Below are 16,172 nucleotides of genomic sequence, written 5' to 3' on the forward strand. Positions count from 1 at the left end.
AGTACCAGGATAGAGGGCACATTGACTTGGTTGGAGAATATCACAATACAAATATCGCCAAGTGGGGTATAAAAGATTGGAGCAAGCGAGACCTATGCTTAGATGGCCGAAGTTAAAAACCTGAAGGTTGAGAAATAGCTGTCAGTGGAGGTAAGTATTATGGGAAATACATTTTCAAATTAGGAAAATGTTAACTTTGGATAATTTCAGGGATGTGAGGGATCATATTTAGATTGGGCTAATTTCTTTGTTTCAAAGGGCTGAATGAATTTCTGTTGGTTTCTTTATTTGTGAGATATGCTTGATTTGGATGCCTTGCTTTTTGGAACTCAATTCTCAGAGTCCTATCTCAGGGAACACTACTTAACACCCTTCCTTCAAAAGGAGTTTTTTAGGAAGTCACTCATACCTTGCAAACTCGAGCTGAAGCAGCTTTTCAGCAGTCATCTTTCTGCTCACTATCCTTTCCTGCTTATCTCAGTCCATGGGGATCCAGCAGGTATCTTGTTCTATAGATTGACCCCTATCCTGTAGCTCATTCCTGGTATCTATTCTTCCAATAGGTGATCTCTCTTGGGTTGTGAAACACCATGTTCCATGGACACTTTTCTCCACCATTTAATTCATTCTGCCAATCATTACTTCCATTGTTTTGCCCACAATGATTGGATTTTTCAGTTCAGGGCCTTTCCCTTTGGGTTAGTTACAGACCCATATGTTTTGAACTAGATCGTAAGGGCACTTGCATGGAAGGTGCTCTTGTTGAGTTTGCTTTTTCACTATTATGTTGATGATTGGCTCCTCCTCACTCCATCTTAAGTATCTTTGGTGGGACAGCAGCATGTTTCAGGTCTTACAATGCTAAAATACTGGGTTCAGTTCCCAGTTGTGGACACAGTAGATAGCCCAATGCAGCTTTGCTTTAAAATAGAAATAAAAAAACATACTACATTTTATCCTCTGCTGTGACCTCCCATCTTTTTCAGCAGTCATCTTATTTTGGGTTTGCTGGTAAAATTCACCATGTCATTATTCAACTAAACTCAGTGTCTGATTTATTTTGGGATCTGTATCATTTTGCTTGCTGGGCAGTCCCAGTCTTTTCCTTTACATTTCCGAGACATGGAGCTTCTGGTTGCTGAACCTCCCATGTTTCCCTCTCTTCCAGTAAAGAAGTTCTGTCTCTTTTGGGTAGTTAGCCTTTCTATTGAGTCTCTTAACTTTGGACATGCTCACTTGCATCTCCTTCAGTGGACTCTGGGTGTTCAGTAGAATATATCCAGAGATCCACTAAATTCTCTTGTTTATCTTCCTCCATTTTTTCATCTCTTCCTTTCATGGTGGCTGGATTTTTTCCACAACCCTAGTCACCTCTTTTTCTTGACTTGCATCCATTCACAGACACTTCTTTGTCCTGGTGAGGAGTAGTTATGGACACCTTCAATATTTCTGGTGTTTGATCTCCAGAGGATTGACCTCTTCACATTGATATCCTAAAAATGTTGGCCACCATATTCTTCCTGAACATTTTTTTATGATCCACTCAGATACCTCCACTATAGTTTCTCTCATCTCTTGATAAGAAAGTACTTGCTTTCAAGACCTCTACTTTCCACATTAGAGTCCCTCCTTTAGGTCCATGACCATCATATCCAGTTGTTGACTAACCACATCCTGGGAGCTTTGAAATTAGTAGTAGATTGGCTGTAGAAACCAAACTGGATCCTCCCAATAGGGTGATCCTTACATTCTTCTGGTGTTTCAATAATTTTTTTCCCACTTTGGGTGTCTTCTTATTGAGGCCTTTTCAACACCCCTCAGCGCCATGCTTCCACTCTTTGATCAACAATCCCAGACTCTACAGCCCTTCAGTGGACAATGTGTCAGGATTTGTCGAAGTTGTAGGTCAGCTCGGACATACAACTTCCACCACAACATGATTCACCTTCATCTTCATGGATGGCTTTTGTCCAGTCCCTTGGTAAATGGGAGGTTTTCTCTCAGAGTAGCACATTCTCTTGCTGTTGTTGGCTATCCACTTATTTGGTATATCAGTGCAAGTGAATGGTTTATCAATATTAGTCCATCCACTAGTCCCTTCCCCATGTTGTACAACTTGATAATCTCACTTCCTTTTTATCTCACTTTTTGAAAGTGATCTATCTACTTCTATGAACTCTGGATACAAAGCAGCTTTATCAACAACATTCTATCTTTTCATGGACCATTCTCCTTTTTATTTTTTATTTTTTTTTGGCTTTTACAGACCTTTTCAGGGATTTCCTAACCAGTCATCCTTTTCATTTGGTTCCTCATCCAGACTGGAACCTCATTTTTAGTTCTGAGGACCCTCAAAAGTCCTCCACTCAAGCATTTAACCACTTGTTCCCTATGCCATCTTTCTCTTAAGACTTATTTTCTTCTTGCTTATGATAGATGTTACTTATATATTTTTGCCTTAGATGCCTCCTGCACTGTTTTTCTCAGGGAGAGGTTGATTTTTTTTATTTCCAGACTACCACTTTCTTTTCAATACTTGGGCTGCCTTAGAGGGGGATCAGATATTTTCTTCAATCATCTTCCTTTTAATTTTTTCTATATATAGTAGATAAGACCCTGATAATCTTTGTCTTGTGTGTGTAGTATAATGTTACTTCACTTGTACAGCTTCCTTTAGAGGCACTCAAAATCATCTTTTTTTCCATGAGATCCATCTACTTATTGAGATTTATCTCCTTCCTCTTTAACCAGACGGGTTAAGCAAATCATCTGTCTTGTCTATTCTTCCCTGTGAGATGACTTTCTGTCTTTTTAATGTCACCTCCTATCAAGTTCATCATATCACTGCTTCTATTGTTTTTGGCCTTTGATGTCCCCTGGATGAAATCCTACATGTGGAAATATAGACAATACCATACATCATACTGTCACTGTGGTCTTGTTAGCCTCTGGGTTTCATCTCCCTCCATTCACCATTCTCCAATGTTCGTAGAAGCTCTGTGGAGGTGAATTGTTGATAATTGAGAAAAAAAATAGAGAAACACAAACAGAAATGAAAGACCCAGGAACCTATAAAATGGCTAGTGTTTCTTCACAAGAAATACTTCTTTTATTCCAGAATCCTCACTGAGTATGGAGTAACATAAAATGTTGTTGTGTTAAATATATCTGTTTGAATGATATATAAATTTTATTCTACGACTTAACAGGAGGTAAACTTAGTTAGATTTAGTGAGTACTGAACATGTGCAATTAATTATAGTTTGTATACACATATGCCTAATGCACATACCTTCCAGAACTGTGTACATTTGTATGTGTGTGTATATGTTGTGAATTAGGCAGTGTTTTGCATAATTCCAACCCCTATTATGTATATGTATATTTATGTCCATTAAAGTCTGTTTAAACACAGAAGTTGAAGTTATTTACAAACATATAACCAATTTATTAGCTGTTTATATTTATATATTATTTTTTGTAGACATGCCCTCTTCTTCTGAGGGTTTTTATCAGCACAGGCAGACACCATCCTTTGAGTGACTATTCTAGAGGAAATGTCCCAGCCAATGAACTTCAGATATATACCTGGTGAGTCTAATATCACTTTCTACTGAAAGCATTTTCTGATCAGCTTTTAGACAAACTGTACCTTCTAGACCCATTTCCTGTTTCTTTAAGGTATTATCCTTATCTTGTTTAACCTGGGGTAATTGTATGCACAAGACCAGAGGTTAACCCTGTTGCTATGGCCTTGGTCAATGTGAGCAGCCTTTCAACTCAAAGTAACCATCAGAGTTTCTGATACTTTTCCTGTGAGTTTTTTTTTATAATGCATGCCACAAGCCTTCTGCACCCTCCATTTTGGAATCAAAGATTCCAACATGTCTCATACAAATCATCATGCGTCATCTCTCCACCAATAGGAGAACACTACTATTATGTGATGCACATGACTCCCTCTATGCACCACTACCGAACCATCACTTCTCGTTTGGCAGTGCTTGAGTTCAGATGTCTTTCTTTTTGTTCAATACTTCTCGAAGTAGTTTAACTTAATTTGATTTATTTAAAGAATTTTTGTCACTTTATTTTATGAAAGTGCTTGATTTGCCCATGTTTTGCTTGTTTGTTTGATATCAAGCATGAATTCTGAAGTTAATATTACCACTTTGGGTACATCTCATTCGTCTGATTCTCCTGCTGTTGCCCATTTTCCTCCTGAGCCTTTCGAGCCTAGGCTGACAAGGATTTTGATCGTTTGCCCCCCCTGATTTTGCTGTCTTCCCAAACCCTACCTGAAGATTCTGTTTGGCCTTCGTCGGCTTTCTTGGATTCTATATTTCAGGTATGTGATGTTTTGTCTCATTCTCCTATTTCTTATGACTCATGTCCTTTCCTATTACATTATTCTATCTCCCAACCTTATTTAGTTTCCCCCATCCCCTGATATTCGGGTTCACACTGAGCATTAGTATGCCTTGTCCCTGCAGGCTTTGAATTGGTATGCCCTCATTTATCACAGGGCTGTCTGTTCATATATGGACCAACTGTTGTTTGGTTCAGCTTTGCCTGTTTGAGGGGTGCTTAGTATTCCTGCCTTCTTCTTACCCTGATGACTTTTTTGCAGTATTTCTCCTTGCAGGAACCCTGAGGGGTTTTCTGGGGATGCCCTCTCCCTTCTCACTTCCACATTGGACCACCTGTCCTCTTTTGCTCCTGCCCTACAAACGTTTATTTGTTGTTGGGGTATTTTGGGTCGTGATGCCATATTGTCATGGGCCCATTTCCCAGCTTCTTATCTATGGGACCTTTGTATGATCCTGTTTTTGAGATGTTTCCTGTTTGACACATTTCCAGAGTCTTTGGGGGATTCGTCATACCTTTTCTTACCCTTGTCCCATGTGCCTGTTTCCTTCTCTCCTCATCGGGATCTCTTGTCATGCCAGCATCTATCTGAGATGATGTAAGACCTCCTGACAAAACAGTCTATCGAATCTGCTCCATGCATTTTGGTGGAGGGTTTACTCTCCCTGTTTGTAGTTCCCATCGACATGTCCCTTCTCAATTGATATGTTCACACCCCATGCTTCTCCATAGAATTCTACCTTACTCTTCAATGAGATTTTTTTCAGGTTTTTGGATGACCAAGATTGACACCTCCAATGCTTATCTGCATATTCCCATATCGGAGCATTCTCGTCCTTTATCTTTGGTTTGTACATCATGGGGCTTTGTTCCAATTTCTCTCCCTACCCTATGAGCTGGCTTCAGTGCTGTACATTTTCTGTTGGGTTGTGTAAACTTGCACTCTACATTTTCATGCTCTGTGGTTGTGCTTTCACTTTTACATTGGCAACTGGCTTCTTCTTGCTCATTCTGAATGGGAGTTGGCCTGTCATACTTGTCAGCTCCTTCTCGATTCTGCTCGGGTGGGCTGATTGATCAAATTGGAGAAGTGCTTCCTTCATTTTACCCAGAACTTCGTTAATCTGGGTGTTTTCTCAGTAGGGCCCAATCTTCTCCTTTCTGGCTCTGTTCTATGGAACTGGCCATTTGGAAAGCCCTGTCTGCTCCTTCACTTTCTGCTCACGGGGTTCTATTGCTTTTGGGGATATCGCTCCTCTCACACCCCAGTCGGGCTCATATGCAATTTCTTCAATGGGTTCTCCAGGACCAATGGAACCTTGATCAGGATCCCTTGGATGCTCCTATAACCATTCCTTCCTACATTGTGGATGATCTCCAATGGTGGTTGGACAAAACTCGTACATTGGCAGGTGTCCCACTTCCTTTTCTGTGGCCAGATTTACATCTGTTCACAGATACATCCCTTCAGGGCTGGGGTGCATGGGTCAATCACCAGGAGGCTTCAGCTCATTAGTTTGTCAGGGAATGTTCTCTTCATACCGATGTCCACAAACTCAGGGTTTGGATCACTTTCATCCCATCTCTAGAGATTGTCTGGTCATGATCCATTCTGACAATTCAACAGTGGTGGTACCTGGTTGAGATCCCATTGTTTTCTTACATCGGATCTTTTATCTTAGGTCCACAACCATTACAGTCATTTGATGGTGTGTCACGTACCGAGTGCTTTCAAACTTGTGACAGATCTTTCCTGACACAACTATGTTTACCCAACAGAGTGGTCCTTTCACCCCCTTGTTTTTGGTGGCTTTGTGATCAGTGGGGTATTCCTCATATTGACGAATTTGCCATTCACCAGTTACCTTTGTTTTGGTCCCTGGTTCCCCATCCTCGAGATTTCACTTTAGATACCTTCATTGGGTAGTCTCCCTCATCCATACCACTCTGTGCAAAATCCTTCTGATTGCTCTTTACTGGCCTGCTTAACTGTGGTTTCCTTGATTACTTTCACTACAGCTGTTCCCCACTGTCCCTCAACCTTTATTCTATGACCTTCTTCATCAACCCCAGTCACCAGTTCTGCATTCTGCACCTCCATCTTCACACCTGGTTTTTGTCCAGTCCCTGGTGAGGATATCTGGTGGAATTTCATTTAGCTCATTCTGTTTATCTTCATCCATGGCTGTGTATCAGCAGAAATGGAACATTTTTTGCACCTGGACCCTTGCTCGGGGTATCCCAGCTTCTCATCCTACCGTAGCTGGTATCTCCATGTTTCTTACATGGCTTTTTGAGAAGGGGTCTTTGGTCTCCTCAATATCAGGTTATTGGGCAGCCCTATCCCATATTTCTAGTTTTCTCGTTACTGCAGGGTCTTTCTTTTCCCTGTCCTTGCCATTTTGATCCATCCTTTCTGATATATTGGCTGTCTAGGCATCCAGTACTTTCAGATTGAGACATTAATGTGGTACTCCATTACCTTACTTTACCTAAGTTTGAGCCCATTGCCTTGTGCTCTTTGTTTTACCAATCCCTTAAGGTGTATTGCCTTCTCCTATTGGCCTGCTGGCATTGTCGATTGGATCTATTTGCCATCAATGTCACTTGCACACTGTACCACCAAAGGTATCCTCTACTTTATCCAGATTGTTCCTTCCTTCCCAGGACCTTGGCATCCATTTCTCTTCCTTCTATTTCTTATCTCTACCCTTGTCCTGATTTGTCCCGAATGTAGCCATTCCCTGGACTCTCCAATGCTCTTTCCCCCCCTTCTTCAAGTGGAGTATGGAAGTTCTTACCACTTAAAATGCATCCCATTGTGTAGAATGGCTAGGGTGGGACAGGCCATCCTCAGTAAGTCAACTACATCCAAAACCTCCTCACTGGGTACCGACATCCACGAGAGGGTAGGATGAGGGCACCCAATTGAAGGTGTGAACTACATTTATATGTCTCAATCCATGGTAGGTGTCACTCAATCTGGTGGATGTTACGCCATCTACACCAGCAACTCATCACCACCCTAGTGTGAACTGAATGGTTATAGCCATCTATGTGGAACCCATCTAGCAGGCCATTACCCACTTTACTTCTGTGGGATTGAATTTCTATATTTATGTGGTTGGGATCACTTTCCTGACTTATCCTCTCCCACTCTCATGTGCTTCCTTCCTTTTCCCCATGTTTGTTCCTAGCTGTTCATGATGAGAAGATACCTGGTTCAGAAGTGGAGCAGTGCCTCTCCTCAGATCATCTAAGAAGTATCCTTTGGATGCTTTCAGGGAGCACATCTGCTCATCCCTCACACCAGTCCCTCTTCCTTTTCAATGTGGGATTCTAACTAACCTTGTGAGCAAAGGGAAGTACCATATCAGAAGTTATAATTTTTTTATACTGAAAATGTATTTCCAATACATACTTCCCTTTTCTCACAGTTCCTCCCCTCCTCCCCACAATCTTCCAGTGCTTATGTGTTCTGCTAAATTTTGAAGTGATTGTTTGGTAGTGGTGCATAGAGAGAGTCACATGCATCACGTGATAGTAGTGCTCTCCTGTTGGTGGAGAGATTATGCTTGATTATTTGCATGAGAAACGTGTTGGAACTTTGATTCCAATTGGTGGAGTGTGGAAGGCTTGTGGCATGCATCATAAAAAACGTTTGCATATAGAGAGCGGTACAAAATGAGAAAAGTTAATCTTGTGAAAAGATGAAAGTACCTATCGGAAATACATTTTCAGTATAGGAAAATTATAATTCCATAACATACATATCTCCACTGTCACTTGTAGCCATTTCTCAATCTTCATCTTTGCCATCTAAGCATTGTGTTTGCTTGCTCTAGTCTTTATACCCCACTTGACTGACTTTGGCAATATCTAATTTGCAAAACTTTACACTGGCCCTCACGTGCCCTCTATGCAGGTACTGTGTATAAGCACTGTTTTGTTGACAATATAAACACTTTTTCTCAATAAAGTGCTAGCAATAGGAGTTATTTCTTGTGGTTAACATTTTCTTTTGAAGCATTTTGACAGTAGTCTGGTGTCTTTTTTTTCTTGTCAATATTTTGTTGGTTTTCTTTTGCAATTAAAAAAGAAAATGTGGGTATGACTTCCCATGTAACAGTTTCTGGCACTAGGGTTAACCAGACCTCATCCATTCCTCTTGTTGTCTGGTGGTAGTCGGTGGTCAGGGAGGGGGGGTTCCACTCTCAGTGGAGGCTGACCATGACCTGATTTGGGATGAGTTGGAGTCCTTCATGTGGCCCAGGGGTTTTCCTCAGGGGTTCAGAATTGGTATTTCATCATGAACCTCAATTAAGCGGGGAGAATTTAGACACTGTTTTCTGCCTTTTCTTTCACTAGAGCTGCCTCTACTGAGGGCTCATCTGATTGGCCAGTTTCTGCCTTATTTCTGCAGTTAGTTATGCAAGTTTGTTAAGCTTTGGGGATTCACCCCTTGCTTTTGAGTCTACACAGCCTTGTTGTCAGATAGATCTTGGGGGGATTACTTTGTTTTTCCTCCTTCCCCTGATATTGCTGTGTATGCTGGGATCTTTGCAATGCAATTACGAGAGAGTATTGCTATGCCTTGCTCCCCTTGTTTATAAGAACAACATGCCTGGCTTATCATCATGTGGCTGTAGTATATTTGGACACTCAACAGTTGGATTTGTTGTTGGATCTGTGGGGTTCCAGGCTAGAACCTGTTATTCCCCTTACCAGATCTCCATTTTCACGGATTCATTTAACTTTTACTACTGTATTGTGATATCCTCTTCATGATTTCTGGGATGTGCACCTTTTTTGGCCTAACTAGTTTGCTGGAGTCCTTGAAACTTTGGATTTTATATGCCACATTTCCAGTTTTCTTTATCATCATTGGCTGCTCACCTCCTCTCTACTCCAATGGGTAATTCTTGATCATTCTCATCTCTCAGCCCCCACCTTTGACACCTCATCCTATAGATTTAGAGAATCAGTTCCATCCATACTCTCGGGGATCTTCAGAAAGTCAGGATGATGCCAGTGACGTCTGTTTCTATCCATTCAGAAGGTCTGATTTCATTCATCCAGGATTCTATTCTCGTCTTTTTCTGGTGACCAAGAACACTAGAGATTGGCATCTTATCATCAATCTGTTTTGACTCAATCTCTTCCTACAGCCTCATCATTTCACCATGGAATCTTTTCTTCAACTGTAATGGCACTTCACACCAGATCTTTGGATCGTTAAGTTTGATGTTACATACACCTACCTTCACATCCTCATAGCAGAGTTTTCACATCAATTTCTACATTTTTGGCACAAGGACCAGATGTAGCAGTTCCAAGCTCTCCCGTTTGGACTTGCTTCAGCACCATATGTTTTTTGCCAAGTAGTACAATTTTTAGAGCAGCATCTTCATTTTCTGGGTTTGTGCACACATCACTATTTGGAAGATTGACTTCTTTTGGCACCAATCTGTCACGTTGCCACACTACATCCACAGATTCTCTTTTCCAAATCCAGAAAGCTGGACTTCATATCAGGTTGTAAAACCCATTCTCTCACCAACTCCAAAAATGGCCTATCTTGGGGTGTTTTTCAATACACTTTGAGTTGAGCTCAACCTTCTCCCTTCAGACTTCATGCTAGGGAAGGGGTTGTCAGGCATTTGCTTATATCACCTTCTCCCACTGCATGGATAGTTGTGTCTGTTTTGGGGCTTTGGGCTTCCCTAGAATTCCTCATACCATTGGATCAGGCCCATATGAGATCCCTTCAGTGGTCATTTTGCAGCCAGTTGCTCATGCATACCAATCCTTTGGATCACAGTCTCTTTGCTCAAACAATTTGAAGAACTCAAGTGGTAACTATACAGAAACAACATGAATATCAGGGTCTGGATCCCAACTCCTCATGTGGAAATCCATCTCTTCATGGATGGGGTGCCTTTCTTCTGGGGTATGCATTCCAGGGTATTTGGACCAACTATGAATCTACCCTGCATATCAACATTCTTGAACTTCTTGCAGTACATCTAGCAATGATTCCAGGTCTTCCTCTCATGCACAACAAAATGGTCATGATTCATTCTGACTACACCACAGTGGTTTCATATCTTTCTTGTCAGGAAAGTTCTCATTCTTGAGGTCTTGGTTTTCAGGCTTTGGATCTTCTTCTTTTTTGGCTCATTCCAATGACATCCATCTTTTGGCCTGTCATGCCAGGGGTTATTATATTGATAGCAGATCACCTTTATCGACCCCATCAGGTGATCTTTCAATGGATTTGTTCTCAGTTTGGCTCTCTGATGGTAGACACCTTTGCAACCCATTGGAATGCTAGCCTACAGTTCTGGTCTCCAATTCCACATCTACAAGCTCTGGCAATAGATGTTTTCAGTCAAGACTGGACAGGATTCCATTTGTATGCCTTTCCTCCTATTCATCTCTTACCCAGACTCTTGTCCATGATTCATTTCACAGCATGTTGGGTTCTCTTGTCTACACCTTTTTGGGCCTGCTCAGACATGGTTTCCTCTTCTTCAGTTGCTCCAGGAATGTTTACCACTACCTCTTCATTCATCCTTGTTGAGACAACCTCAGTCCAACATTCAACACCTAGATATTTAACAACTCCAGCTTCATGCATGGAAGTTATGCAGTCCTTTGCCTGACCATATAGATTTAATCTGAACAGTTTCCATTTATTTGACTATATCCTCCATCAACCTACTATGGCAATCTATCAATGGAGATGGACTGCATGTTGCCAGTGGTGTCTTCGATGAGCCATCAACCCACTTCATCCAACAGTTTCCATAGTTTCAAGTTTTTTGACATGGATTTTTGTGAGGTTTGGCTTCTACTTTACATTATATACAGCATCCTTCCCCTGCTCCCTTTTGCTGTTCTATGTATAAGAAGGTTTTTTTACTCCTGTGCTATCTCTTTTTTATGATCCTTTAATATTCTTCATCCCATACAGTTGCCTAATTGGGACTTTAGAGTTGTTTTTTCATGCATTATTACTTTATCCCTTCAAACCTATGGCCTCCTCTTTTTTGTATCTCCTTTCCCTTGAGGTATATTTCTATTGTTCTTAGCTTCCAGATGCAGTTGTTCTGATTTATTTGCCATCCCTGTTCAGCAGACTCTCTATCCTTCCACCTATTTTTTGCTCTATCCAGACAGATCCTTCCTACTGAACACACTTGCTGCCAGAGAAGGGAATAAATTCTTTTTCCTATTCTTTTCCCAGGCATTTCTCATCTTTACAATCTATCATTCCTGGATCTTTTGTGTTTAGTCAGAGCACTTAGATGTTCTGTGACTTGTACAGAACTATTCAGGGGACCAATACACTGGCTTTTTATTTAGTGGGATCCTGCAGTGTCCCTGGATTTATCACCCACTACATTAACCAGGGGGCTTCGGGAGTTGATTCCTATAGCCTATTTGGGGTTATCTCTTGTAGATCCTCATCACTTCTCATCAGATTCGGCATCTATCAATGTCATTGTCTGCTCGTCTGAACTGTTCTCTGGGGGATATTTTGCAGGCCTGTATGTGGACTTCTCCCAACACTTTCCTATCTCATTACCTTCGTGATCTGGCAGTTTGCTCTTCTGTGGGATTTTTGCCTCCTCCTATGGCTGTGTTGACTACCTCTGCTAGATTTTAACAAGGAGGTGTGTAACTATTTTACCTGATTAACAGTTTTTCTTTTTTCTTCTAGGGTCCCTCTTTCTTTTCTTTGGATCCCACTCAATGGCAAGTGTTGCCCAGTCAAGTGTGCTTGTTTTATTTCAATTCTGCACTAGCAACCTTTATATCGGTTTATGGTTGCAACAGGCTCTGTCGAGATGAGATGTTCCATAAGACCATCTAGACACAATTCTGGATGGTAGTGTTATCTCACAATACAAATCCAATGGACTGTCATGAGTAAAGCTAATGGGGATTTTGCCAGTCCTTGCCTATTTTAAAGCTGAATCAGTTGAGATCGGTTTGCTTTTAAAACTTAGATAACATGGTTCACCTGTTGCACTGTCTCTGGAAACCTGTTCCTCAGGACTCCCCACCACACACACATCCCCCTATTACTACTAGTGGAGCTAGGGAGTCCTTACCACACCCAGTTCCCACTTGCTTGAAAAAAGATTTTCCTTCTGAGTGTTAATTTTTCTGCACTCTATGAGAAGAAGGTGAAGTTGGGGACCCTCCCACCTGGTTCCCTAGAAGTTTTCCCAGATGTTGGTAGGAGCAGGACCAACCTACATGGGAGCCCACTCATAAAACTGGTCCAGATTTGATGCTTAGCTATCCAGTGGGTGTGTTCTTAGACCCTCTTATGAACACTATCGGGTCTTAGGTTGTTCGTGCAGGGGGGTCCACTATCTCCTCTAAACTCCAAATGCAAAGTGGTCCCATCTTAAGCCCTTGGTGGAACAGTGTTCCACGTCCTCTCCATAATTCCATGGGTAAGTGGAATTATCCTTGCCCACTTGCTTGGGGAATGAAAATGACTGTTTATAAATGCAGACCGGATAAGTTCTGGACCTTAGGTGGAGTATGGCATATATGATGCCATCAGTCCAAGCCTGGGATGTTGCCTTTCGGACTTCTTCAGTTGATCAGAAAGATTGTCCATTTTGGTGTTGCTTTCTTTCTTTCATGAATCTGGTTGTTTGAAATGCATCATTACGTGGCTGCTGGTAGGGATCCTATCACAAAGATATGAACATATTTGTGGTACAATTACCCCTGCCACAAATGGGGGATTTGGGTACCATGACCCCTTAAATTTAGCCCAAGTTGTGGAACCTCAGCTGCGTGGTTGGGGCTGCCTCATCGTACTTACTTGTGTAATATTCCACCCATTTCACTTTTCTGTAGTTATGGGTGAAGAACATATCTGTTCTGGATGTAGTGTGGATTTCCCTGCTTGGGTACCACTTCTCATGGTACACCTTTCTTCTATACAGACGCTTTCTGTATGAACTATGCCTTCACCAGCCCCACTGCCTTCTCAATGTGGGATTCTAGCTATAAGTGTCAGTGGAGGTATGTATGTTTTGGAAGTTATCATTTTCCTAATCTGAAAATGTATTTCCAAACATACTTACCTCTGCTGACACTTTCGCTCCCTTCCTCCCCACTAAGAGCCGGTGTTAGTGACCAGGATAGGGTAAGTCTCAAAAAGTGAATATATCGTCGACATACAGTGCTTATATACAGTACCTGCATAGAGAGCATGTGAGGGCCAGTGTAAACTTTTGCAAATTAGATATTGTCGAGGGCAGTCGAGTGGGATATATAAAGTCTGGAGCAAGCAAACACAATGTTTAGATGGCAAAGATGAAGATCGAGAAATAGCTATAAGTGTCAGCAGAGGTAAGTATGCTTGGATATACATTTTCAGATTAGGAAAATGTTAACCTTCCATACTATAGCTTTTAATATGTTTTGTGTTATCTTAATGAAATTTGGCAAGCTTTCCGTAAACATCTGAAGTCTTTTGTACACAAAAAATCAGATTTTCTAAATGAAGTACTTTTACTAAAAATTATCTGTGAGTATATGAAGTCAGAGTGTTAACTGCTCCAAGTGCAAAGTGATTTTCATGTTAATATACATAATTTTATTGTTTTCTTTTTTGCCCTTTGATCCCATCACATAAGTTGTAAATCATTTGGTGAAAGTGTAGCTCACATTACCGTATTAAGTGATGTAATGCACAACATGCTCGCGAGCATACCTTGTGAAGAATTGTTTTTTGTTTCATTATCTTGCGTAATCTAACCTTATCTAACCTATTGAGTTTCTAACTTGTACATTTTATTTACTTGTTTAATAATAAAGAATATACATGAAAAAGAAATGTATCACTTGCCTGTGACCTCTTGTTTTTTGCTGTCAGTTGCAATGAAATTTAAGCCTACTTTTTTATATGAATGGTACTAGTACAATAAATAATTTTTATTTACTTAATTAAATAATGCACCTAAGAAATAGAATAAGAACATGCACAAAGAAACAGTTTCCTATGACTATCATAATTTATCTATCTTTCTAACTATGCCATAAGAACCTTTAAGTTTGTCGATATGACCACTGCGAGAGGAATGCTCAGACCGAAGACGAAATATAAAATACTCTGTACTGAAAACAACATAATATAATATGTCATTAGATATATTAAAACTTTGCCTTTCTGTTGGTGATAAATGATGCATGTAAAACTTCAGAGAGAATTATTGGTAATTTACGAAAGATAGGATGTAACAGGTGGGCATGGCAAGTGGATCCTATTTTCTAGTTTATAATTCCATAAACAAATAAGATTGAAGACTATAAACATTATATTTAGTGTTTGTAATATCTATATGAGTAACCTAAGTTGAATTACATACTTCTTAGAGGGGTGGTAGATAAATTAGAGAAGAGGGAAGCCCTAGAGAGCAAAGGTCACAATTTTCATACTAGGGAAGATTGAAAATGTTTTGAAATATTTCTTTATAAAATTGAGAACTTAAAACTTATATAATATTAAAATGTGATTTATACTACATTTTGATACCAAGTTTATTTATTTATAACTATGATAAAGTAGCTAATTAAATTTTGAATGTAGCTCTTAAAAAGTTATGACAGGTACACTCTGACCTACTAGTGAATGTAACTCTTAAAAAATCATGGCATGCACACTTTGACCTACCGGTAGCAAGAGGGTTAAATGTTGTTTTTTTTATGAAAATCAATATACCTACAATTCTTCCTTAAAAAAACTTCCTAAGAGTACTTAACTACATTTAAAGAATATTTGATTTCAGTATAAAAGACTTCATGCAATTTACTTGTTTTTTTAACTGTTTCAAGTTGTGTCACTTTGTTTCAAGTTGAATTGGCCACTTTACAGGTGCCATTTACTTTCCTGTGATTGAAATTTGTTGATGAACTTTTATGGAATTATTATGTAATAATTCTAACTTTATTTAACATCAGAAAAAAAATCTGCAGTTAATATGATTTTTATCATAAATTTTAGACTTTATGTTTAAACTTTATAATATATTAAATAGTAAAATCTGTATATGTTTAATAGTTAATAATTAAAAACAAAGTCATGATTAAGTTTCACAATTTTCTTTAGTTATTGTATTAGTTATTCTAAAATGCTTGCTTGTTTGGGACTGAGTTGTACTTTTATGTGTAAATTGATCTCTCTCTTTTAAATGTAATTGTAGTGATAAGACAGTAATATTCTAATTTCTTTTAAAGTTAGATAATAATAACTTACAAAAGTGACTAAAATAAAAATATACTGTAAATCTTCATTTTTTAAAATGATAGGCTTATCTCTTCACACATTAGCTATTCCTTGTGCATCTACCTATGAAAAGTTCCATGTGCCACTAGCCTTGAGCTATCTCCCACCTAAGACATGTTATAACATGAACTACACTAGGGCATGATCTAATAATCGTACGACAACAGCCCTCCACCAATAGAAGGGCAACACATCCTCCAAACACAGTAGGACCCCATAAGCACTTGCATTTGGAATATCTTCATTTTTATCCTTTGCTCTGTTTTTAATGGACATGTTTCTTTAAGTTTAAACTTAATCAATTTCATGAGATTTGCACTGCCTTATCAGATTGTTAACTTTCTTTAGTTTCCCTTTAGTTTGTTTTAACTTCAGTTTCAAGTTACATTATCACTAAATAATTAAAATAAAATGTATTTGATAAGTAGAATTGTTACAACAATCTTGAATTTTCAAGTGATGGTGACTATTATCCCCTCTCGAG

General features: G+C 39.6%; 1 protein-coding gene across 1 annotated transcript in view; it reads left to right on the forward strand.

The window, feature by feature from the left end:
- The window catches only part of LOC106477488 (histone deacetylase complex subunit SAP18-like), a 36,336-nt gene that overhangs the window by 11,573 nt on the left and 8,591 nt on the right, over positions 1–16,172 (forward strand). Inside the window, exon 2 of the mRNA XM_013938049.2 lies at positions 3,485–3,591. Within this exon, the coding sequence (XP_013793503.1) occupies positions 3,485–3,591 (107 nt within the window). The remainder of the gene's footprint in view (positions 1–3,484; positions 3,592–16,172) is intronic.

The sequence above is a fragment of the Limulus polyphemus genome, unplaced genomic scaffold (assembly GCF_000517525.1).
Source record: "Limulus polyphemus unplaced genomic scaffold, Limulus_polyphemus-2.1.2 Scaffold166, whole genome shotgun sequence".
Lineage (NCBI taxonomy): Eukaryota > Metazoa > Arthropoda > Merostomata > Xiphosura > Limulidae > Limulus > Limulus polyphemus.